This window comes from Ursus maritimus, unplaced genomic scaffold (assembly GCF_017311325.1).
Source record: "Ursus maritimus isolate PB19 unplaced genomic scaffold, ASM1731132v1 scaffold_17, whole genome shotgun sequence".
Classification (NCBI taxonomy): Eukaryota; Metazoa; Chordata; class Mammalia; order Carnivora; family Ursidae; genus Ursus; species Ursus maritimus.
In genome coordinates, this window is record NW_024424119.1 from 41,306,613 (window position 1) to 41,316,091 (window position 9,479).

At 45.8% G+C, this 9,479-nt stretch overlaps 1 protein-coding gene across 1 annotated transcript; it reads left to right on the top strand.

Moving 5' to 3' along the window:
* Window positions 1-299: 299 nt before the first annotated feature.
* Window positions 300-8,518, top strand: ATP6V1G1 (ATPase H+ transporting V1 subunit G1). The gene is made up of 3 exons (XM_008698849.2): window positions 300-485; window positions 4,479-4,579; window positions 7,704-8,518. Exons 1-3 carry the CDS (start codon window positions 404-406, stop codon window positions 7,875-7,877), a joined length of 357 nt encoding a protein of 118 aa, XP_008697071.2. The 5' UTR covers window positions 300-403; the 3' UTR covers window positions 7,878-8,518.
* The last annotated feature ends 961 nt before the right edge of the window (window positions 8,519-9,479 follow it).

A 9,479-nucleotide genomic window follows, 5' to 3' on the forward strand; every position in this document is an offset into this window, starting at 1 on the left:
TGGCCTGACTCCTTCTCTCCCGACCTTAATGCGGGCATGTTGCAAAATGAGGGATTACAGCAATAACGACGTGGCAGTGCGGCCACAGCAACGGAACCAGCCAAGGTACAGGCGCCATTCAAGGAGAACGAGGCTGAGTGGGGTGGGGTGGAAGACAGAAGACAGATCCTGCGCAGGCGCAGCCGCGAAGCTCTGCCCCTCCATCCCCGCCCCTCCCCTTCCCGCTCGAGTCACCAGACGCCGAGTGCAATCAGCTGACGCGGCGCTGCGGTCGTCACGTGACGGTGGGCGGGGCGCCGGCTCAGGGCGCAGGCGCAGATCCTGGGCGGCTGGGTCAGCTGACCCGAGGCACCCGCTCGAACCGATTTAGGCCGCTTCTCTCGGCCTTAGAGTAGCCGCCGCCATGGCCAGCCAGTCGCAGGGCATTCAGCAGCTGCTGCAGGCCGAGAAGCGGGCTGCCGAGAAGGTGTCGGAGGCCCGCAAACGTGAGTTTCGGGGTGGGGCGACCAGGCGTGGCGCGGGTGCGGAGAATGCGGCCAGGCCGCGCGGGAGGTGGGAGGTGGATGAGGCCCCCAAAACTGCCGTGTGGAGGGGGTGGTGACAGTCGCGGAAGCTTGTGTGTCTGTAAGCTCTCTGGATCTGAGGCTCCGGAAGGCTTTTTTTTTTTTTTTAAAGATTTTATTTATTCATTCGACAGGATAGAGACAGCCAGCGAGAGAGGGAACACAAGCAGGGGGAGTGGGAGAGGAAGAAGCAGGCTCATATCGGAGGATCCTGATGTGGGGCTCGATCCCATAACATCCCATAACGCCGGGATCACGCCCTGAGCTGAAGGCAGACGCCTAACCGCTGTGCCACCCGGGCGCCCTCGGAAGGCTTTTAGGTCGTCTGGAAGCTGCGATGCGGGGCAGTAGATAGGGCGAGGAAACAATAGTAGGTGGATGACCTTCTTGGGGCCTGGGAGGCTTGTGACGTGGGCTGTTTAAACGGAACTCGTCGTCTTTCCCCGTCGCTTGCTCCTTTGGCTTGCTCTCAGTGTACAGAGCTACCATCCACGCTGTTGCTCAGTCTAGAAACAGAGTTCTCTTTGCCACGTCTCCTTCTCTTGTTCGCCACGTTTAGTCGGTCGTCAGGGTGTTTATGGCTGTTCACTTTCCCCTATCCTTACAGCTAGCATCTTAGTCCGGGACACTAGATTTTCTGAGGCTCGGGTACCAGCCCGATTCGTTAGTTTCTTTAAAAAAATTTTTTTTTAAAAATGCGGTTAATATGTGCCAGACGCCTTGCACCAGTGTCTCTATCAGCACGGTATTCAGATCCCAGTGAAGGAGGCAGATACTGGGTGGGTTAGTTGCAGGTGCCAGGAGGGCTAGAGTTGAGAAATGTAAGGTTGCTCAAGAACTTCACGTGAATCTAATCTAGACTGGTGAGTGGGAGAAAGCCGCCTCCTCCTTGAAGTCCATTCTCCTCACTTCAGTCAGAGCCCCCCCCTCTCCTGGGATGCAAGTAGGACTTCCCCACCCCCTTTACAGTCAACAAACGTTTAGTGCCCGCAGAATGAAGGCCAGATTCCTTCATAGGGTGTAGGCAGCGTTTTTTGGATCGGGCATTCTTCGCTTACCTCATTTTTAGGTTCTCTCCTCCAGGTATCCTGAACCACCGTGATGCCTTATTTCACCTGCAAGGCTTTGCACAGCTCTTTTCTCTGCTTGGAAGTGCTTTTCCCTAGTTTCCACTGTCTTTTCTCTAACACTTAGTCGCCCTTCAGATCTCAAAATGTAGGCAGCAAGCAGTTCTTCCAGGAAGCCTTCCCCGCCTTGTCCTTCTCTCGGGCTAGGCCAGGAGTCCTTCCTAAGAGCTTATGTCTGTCATCGCTGTGCAATAACTTGGTTCTTTATATGGCGCAGTCACTAGACTAAACTCCTGGATTACAGGGACTGTGTGTAATTCAGCTGTATGTATTCATTTCCCCATCTGGCGAGATAGGTATTTCTATCCCTATTATACAGATGGGTGAAATGAGGTTTCGAGAAATGATTTGACCATACCCTGGGAAGCAGCACAGTGGCCTAGAGGTCTCTTTTTCCATGCAAGGATAAAATAGCAAGAACTATTAATCTTAGTGATTCCTTGGTGCTTCTCCTGTATTTAAGTCTTACACTTATCCCACACCCAGGTAGATTTCAAGCATGGCTCTTGTACTTTCTGGATTAGGGGCTGTGTGATGCTCTGTGTTTCATAGGAAAAGCTTTCTTTGAGGGAGCTGGAGATGGGAACAAGCCTTTTATTCTTGCTCTGGTGACTGGAAAGTTCTGTGTTCTTCATAGACTATTTCTCATCGTGCTCTTGATAAAGTATTTCCATAATGACTTATCAGAGTTTGTCCTGTGATGGCTCATTAGTAACAGAAGTTGTGTCCGTTTAGGAACCATGTGAGATTATTTGGGGGAGGTGCAGGAACAAATACTTGGAATATGGTGAGAATAATTCTGAGTGGGGCACCTGGGTGGCTCAGTCGTTAAGCATCTGCCTTCAGCTCAGGTCATGATCCCAGGGTCCTGGGATCGAGCCCCACATTGGGCTCCCTGCTCAGCGGGGAGCCTGCTTCTCCCTCTCCCCTTTGCCTGCTACTCTCCCTGCTTTGCTCTCTCTTTCGAATAAATAAATAAAATCCTTTAAAAAAAAAAAAAAAGAACTGACATCATTTAAAAAAAATAATTCTGAGTGTCTTGGAGGTAGGGATCACATTTTACATTTTTCCTTGTCTCATCAAGCTTGGTGCATGGTCTTGTATATCTCAGATAGCTATTCCATATTTACTGAATGAATCTGTTTTAAAGGAGTGAGTTTATGGCTGGTATACATTTCAGAATTTGCAGAAATTAGGAACAGAAGTATTGACAAGAACTACAGTTTGAAAAGAATCACTACTTTTCTTGATCTGTGGTTATGGTTAACTTGCCCGTTAAGAATTGGGAAGAGGCAGTGCATGATGTGACAAAATGGTCCAACCTACGTTTTTCATGAAATCATTGTTTTGGACCGTAAAACTTAATTGTGTTACAGTTTATTTCAATGGAGTAAAACAAAATATTGACTCCCTGAAAAATAAGGTTTAAAAGAAACATGATTTTCTGTTCAAATATATATTTTTGGTTTTCAGAGAAGTCTGTCAGAATTGAACTTTGAAGATATGTGACGGGCAGAGAGTGATTTTATCTTAATTCAGAGACCTGTGGTAGTTGGGAGTGACGAGGAGAGTGGTATTGTGAAATTATGTGGAGCTAGCATAATATTTGAGCCATAAATATCATTTGTATATTGTTGGTTTGGAAAAGATCTTTGGCTTTGAAATACGGCTTTGAATATAGATGGTGAGGAGGGGATGGCATGTGGAGGACAGGGGTAGAAGTAGGCTCACGTGGACAGCAGTAGGCCCTGAATAAGACTGGAGTAAAATACACTTGCAGAAATAGTCTCTGGATGCTCTGATTGCTTTACCAGAGACATCATGGAGTGTTGATGTCGTGGGGTCATTATACATCCAGATCCTGTTCTGCATTAGCAAGTGGGAGGTCAGATTCCGTTTCATTCATCCACGTGGGTTGAGTGGGATTTGGGAAATTGATATACAGTGATGTCTAACAAAGCTTACTTTTAGATGCAGGATGTCTTATGCTCTAAATTAGATAAATGCCCAGGTTGATCATCTAAGACTCTTCCCCCTTTCCCCCCGCAATTTGGGTATCAGAGGTTTGATCAGTGAGCAAAGATTCAAAGAAAAGAATATGTGCTGGTTGGTCTCATGGTCTGTTTTCATACAGGCTCTGATGGCATCTAGAGAGTTTTTTCAGCTGTATGTTTATTCTCTTCAAGAAACCAGAGGACCTGTGTCTCCTCACTTCTTAGATGCTTGTGCATCTTAACCATCCAGTGCTCCCCATTCAGGATTCCTTCCCAGAACCCTTTCATTACTTACTTTCTTGTGCACAGGCATGGTTTTTAGTTTCCAATATTACATCATCTGTTTCATTAGTTACATTTTAGGTTGATGTCCCTTGGGAGCATATTAGTCTCCTTGCTCAGCTTCTAAGCAGAGCTCCACTAGGTGTTTACTTCTTAGGAAGAGGAAGAGTTCTCCAGATGGCTAATGTCCCTCATTTTGTCTTGGTTCTTAATAGTGGAGAGTGAGAGAATATTCTGACACATTCCAGAATGTGTCCATCATTTACGTTCTGTAGTTATGGAAGATGGTCCTCTTTACCTAGTCACTTCCTAATTAAGTACAGCCTGGAGGAGGCAGGAACCTATATTGTCAGTTAGCTCTGAATTCCCTCTTTCCTGTGTGTGTCTCTTGGGACTGTACCTTTAAAACTTTTTTTTCTTGTTTACTGTTAGAATTTACCATCTCAGTCTCTGCTTCCTCTTCTCCTTGTCTTTTAACCACTTCTTGATGTAGCTTTTTCCTTTGAAAACAGGAAAGAACCGGAGGCTGAAGCAGGCCAAAGAAGAAGCTCAGGCTGAAATTGAACAATACCGCCTGCAAAGAGAGAAGGAGTTCAAGGCCAAGGAAGCTGCGGTGGGCCCGGTTTATATTCATTACTGCTTTAGTTTCCTGAGGCTTTCCTCCTCTTCCCGTTTCCCCAGGCTCTCAAAATATACAACAGAGCTTGGAGGTTGTGATTCTGGTTGAAATTTGAAAATTTGGCTATTGGATGTCCAGGCTGAGTCTCCTATATAATCAGTTGTTTTTTTTTTTTTAAAGATTTTATTTATTTGACAGAGATAGAGACAGCCAGCGAGAGAGGGAGCACAAGCATGGGGAGTGGGAGAGGAAGAAGCAGGCTCATAGCGGAGGAGCCTGATGTGGGGCTCAATCCCATAACGCCGAGATCACGCCTTGAGCCGAAGGCAGATGCTTAACCGCTGTGCCACCCAGGCGCCCCTAGATAATCAGTTTTTAACTAACTTTGAGTCCTAGCCTTCACTTAGTCATTTCACAAATGTGTATTGAACTTGTTAACCTGTGCCAGATGCCAGGGGATGAGCTGTGAACAGAAATAGACACGGTCCCTGCCTCATGGAGCTTAGCTTAAACAGTCTGATGGTCAGGGAGACTCAGTAATAAAAGGATCGTCGTGCAGACCCACAGCCGTGAGAAGGGCTGTAGTGGTCATAACCTCCATCAGCAGGAGCCCACCCAGTATGGTGGAGACACTTCGCAGCAGATGTGTGCGATAAGAGTGCAACAACAGATCACGAAGCAGGAATTCTGGAAAGGGGAAAGGATGGAGGAGGGCTTCACAGAGAAAAGAAACTGTAGCAGGACTCTTGGATACAGGTGACAGAAAACAATTCAAACTGGTTTTACACAAAATGGAATTCATTGGCTTATGTAATTAAAGACCCAGGTGAAAGGTTAACTTTATTTTGATCCAGGAGCTTCAGTAATGCTCTCAGGACATTATGTCCATCTCTCAATTCTGCCCCTGTCTTTGTGGGCTTCATTCTCAAGTTCTCCCTTGTAACCTTCACTGGTTCCAGGCACACGCCCTCCCAGGCCCAAGTCCTGTGATTAAAGGCACATGCCTCCCTCGTTGCAGTAAGTAGCAAAAGTGTCCTTCATCTTTGCACTGGACTGTCCCGGTGCTGTTAAAACTTGAAACATCTCTGACTCTTGAACTGGGGAGATTGGTGCTGTCAGCCGTCAGATTGCCCACAAAACAGTGTGGAAGCCCTCTCGTCAGGGCAGCTGCCTCGGCTTATTTGCACGTCGATGCTGCAGTTGCTTGTAGAGATAGGAGCGGTGCTGTGGGTGCAAGCATGAGCTCTGAGGTTTCCTAGCAGTGTTCAGTGTAACCCCTTTAGCTTGGACACAACTGACTGAGGCCTGACATACAGTTTATATTCACAGAACAGAGGCAGTGTCCCCCGTCCCCTACCCCTCACTCCCAGTAGGGTTTTGAACCTTTAAAAATAAGAATTAGCAACTGAGCTAACGTGCCCCTCTATTTTGCCAATATGAACAGTTACAATAAAGTAGGAAGAGTCCTAAGGTTGAATTGAGGAAACGTGGGTTAGAATCTTTGCATGTTCCCCAAGGGGAGTGGTGGCCTCCGTACCGGTTATGGAGGACGAGGTGACCTGCGAGAGAAGGCTTTCTTCTTGCGCACTGTTGTGTGTGGACAGCTAGGGAGGGATATAGTTAATACATAACGGAAAGGGGCAAGAGCAGGTTAGAAGATAGAGGGGGTCAGACACACAAAAGTTTTGTCTTCAAGACCCTGATAGGAAGACTTCCCTAAGCTCTTTCCTCAGGCTCTGGGATGAGCCCTCCCCACCCCCAATCCTGCCGGGGGACCCCTCCTTCTGCTTTCTGTCTGTAAGCTGCATGTAGGCGCTGGCTGGCTCTCACGAGGACACACGTGTGTGCCATGTAGGGGAACAGGGTGCTCTGGGCCTCCTCCGGGAATCCCTCACCCCATCACTCGCTGAGTGGCCTCAGCGTTTGCACAGTCCCTGCCTGAGGTCCAAGCCATCCCCCCTTTCAGCGCCCTGGGTCAGCTGCTCCCTAGAAGGGCCCTGACCTCCGTTCAGCCCCTGGCTGGATTGCCTTCCCTTGCCTGGTAAGTTCTGACAGTGCCTGCCCCTCCAGGGCCTCCAAGAAAAGTATTTTTACAGCTTTCTCCCTTTGTTACTGACCTGTTAATAAAGGGCTTATAGTGATTTAAAAAAAAAAAATCATTCTAACAAAGTAGGCATAAACTTGACAGAAAGCTGGCCATACTGTGAAGACTGAGGATAGAATAAAATTTATCCGTCAGTGTGTGTTAAATTGTGAATGGAGATTGAAAGGGTAAGACATGAATACGGCAAAAAATTCAAGCAGTAAAATAGGGCAGCAATGAAGTTAGTCTCCCTCCCACCCAGACCTGCAGTCCTCGGCAGAAACTGTCACTATTAATAGTTGCTGCATATTCTGCTCGAATATTTATATTTGAAAGAATAGATGCCTGTAGTCATAATACTGGTGAATCTGCTGCTGAATGTAAGAGCTAGAGCATGGACCGGTAGCGGTGAAACTGTGTGTTCCTCCAAAATTGCATCCTTTGTGTTTATTTTTTTAAGAGGTTTTTGTTTTTTTTTTAAATATATACCACCATTTATCTCTCCTTTTTAAAACCACACAAGGAAACACATTTACTAACCACACTGACACCATTTTATATCTTGCTTTTTCCCCTAAAACTGCATATTTTACAGTTCATTCCGTCTCGCTGCACACATCTCCTTTATCTTTGTTTACGGCTGAGAATGTTCTCTGGTATAGATGCACCATAATTTGTTTAACCAGTCCTCGGTGTTGGCTCTTTGGGTTCATTCCAGTCTTCGGTTAGGCTATACATTAGACTCTAGAGAGAGCGAAGATATTGCTCTCCGGGGTAATTTCTGAGTCATGGAAATGCCGTGCAGTTTACCTTTTGATAGATGGTTGAAGGTTGGTCACCAAAGCGATTGCCTCAGTTTTTGTTCCCATTAACCGGGAACACCACCTTCCCACATGCTCTTCAGTCACAAGGTTCCATTGTCCGTTGCTGATTATTTGTATTCACTGGTGAGACTGGGTTTCTCCAGAACTAAGGAAGCTGGCCAGCCAGAGTGCCGACCTGACCTTCCCTGTGTGTCCTTGCCCCCGACTCCAGGCTCTGGGATCCCACGGCAGCTGCAGCACTGAAGTGGAGAAGGAGACCCAGGAGAAGATGACCATCCTCCAGAAGTACTTCCAGCAGAACAGGGATGAAGTCCTGGATAACCTCCTGGCCTTTGTCTGTGACATCCGGCCAGAAATCCACGAAAACTACCGCATAAATGGATAGGGGAGGAAGGAGCAGCTCTGCGTGCGGATTGGCATTTTAGATGCCTTCATGGAATACGAAGCTTCAGCAAAGCTTGAGTAGTTACATCCTTGTGAAAAGGCATTAAGTTATTTCTGTATATTATGTAGTAGATCCCGTCACTTTTGGAGAATAACAAGTCTAGCTGCTTTGTACAAACGTAGAGCCTACCCAAAGATTTTCTCCTTTTACCTCATATGTCTTAGAAATTTACTGTGTATGCGTTGTCGGTTTTCCTCTGCCTTGTAGCTCAAGCAACATATATATCAGTACTTTTTCTTTCTTAGATGTAGTAAAAAAAAAAAACAAAAAAACAAGAACAAAACATATTGTTTAAAGAAAGAAAGGGATTAAATATTTTTTTTCCCTAAAGCTTTCTTGAAGGTCAGGGGCTTTATCTATGAAAAAGTAGTAAATAGTTATTTGTAACTTGTGCGAAGCAGCAGCCAGCCTTAAAATAGTCCTTTCTGGCTAAGGGTAGAACAACAAATACTAGTATATATTGTTCAGGCTGCTTTTAGTTACTCTTAATCAAAATTATTAGATGATAGAATTCAAGAACTTGTTACATGTTATTACTTGGTGTACTGATAATCATTTAAAAGTAAAGACTTTGTCATGCATTTCCCCCGCTCTGGTTCATCCTTTTTGATAATGCAGAGTGCACTTTGACCCAGATGTTTTGCGGAACTTTACTTAGGAAATTAAATTAGCACATGTAGCACATACGCATTTGTGCATACATATTTAGAAAATATTCGTGGTATGTATCTTAGCAGGAAGGAAATCACTTGTGATTTCACCCAACAGTCGGTTTGAAAAACAGCATCCAACCAGTAGTAAGTCTGCAGTTTGCCTTTTCTCTAGAGCACCCTGGACTGGGGCGGCCTTGCGCAAGTTTACCGAGCATATTTCCTCCCTGGTGGGCTAAATGGTATGTGTAATACCTATAGGAACTTCACACTAGCTCTTAAGAGTGAAATGCTTTGTGACTATTAGCCGAAAGTCTGCAAAATAATTTCTAGTAGATAGAAACAGTTGCAAGAGAACACTGTGGGATTTCCTTGCTTGTTCTGAAAAAGTAGAGTATTAGATGCCCTTCAAAAAAAAATCACATTTTATGAGACTCAGGATGGGTCTCAGGCCATGTCCGTCTCTAGTTACTGTTCCTTTTTATTTTCAGGCCATGTCCGTCTCTAGTTACTGTTCCTTTTTATAGTATGATTCCTCAAAAGAGTTTTCCACATGAGCTTTTCCAGTTTTGACTGTGAAAGCACTCCAGTCGGGCTTGCCACTCCACTGAAAGCACGTGTCAAGGTTAGCAGTGCTGGCCAGATCGAGAGGTCCAGTCTTGCCACTTGACGTTCAGTCCTGTTCGACGGGGTTGACCAGTTCTTCTTGAACCACTTTCTTAGCTTCGCTCTGCAGTGATGTGTTACTTTGCGCCTCTGTCTCTTGCTTTAGTTCTAACCTTTTCCCAGGGATTTGTTCTTGGACTTGTCTACGCTCATTCCCTTATTAAAACCCACATTCTTTTCATGGCTTTAAATACCATCTCTGTTGAAGACCCAAGTTTGTATCAGC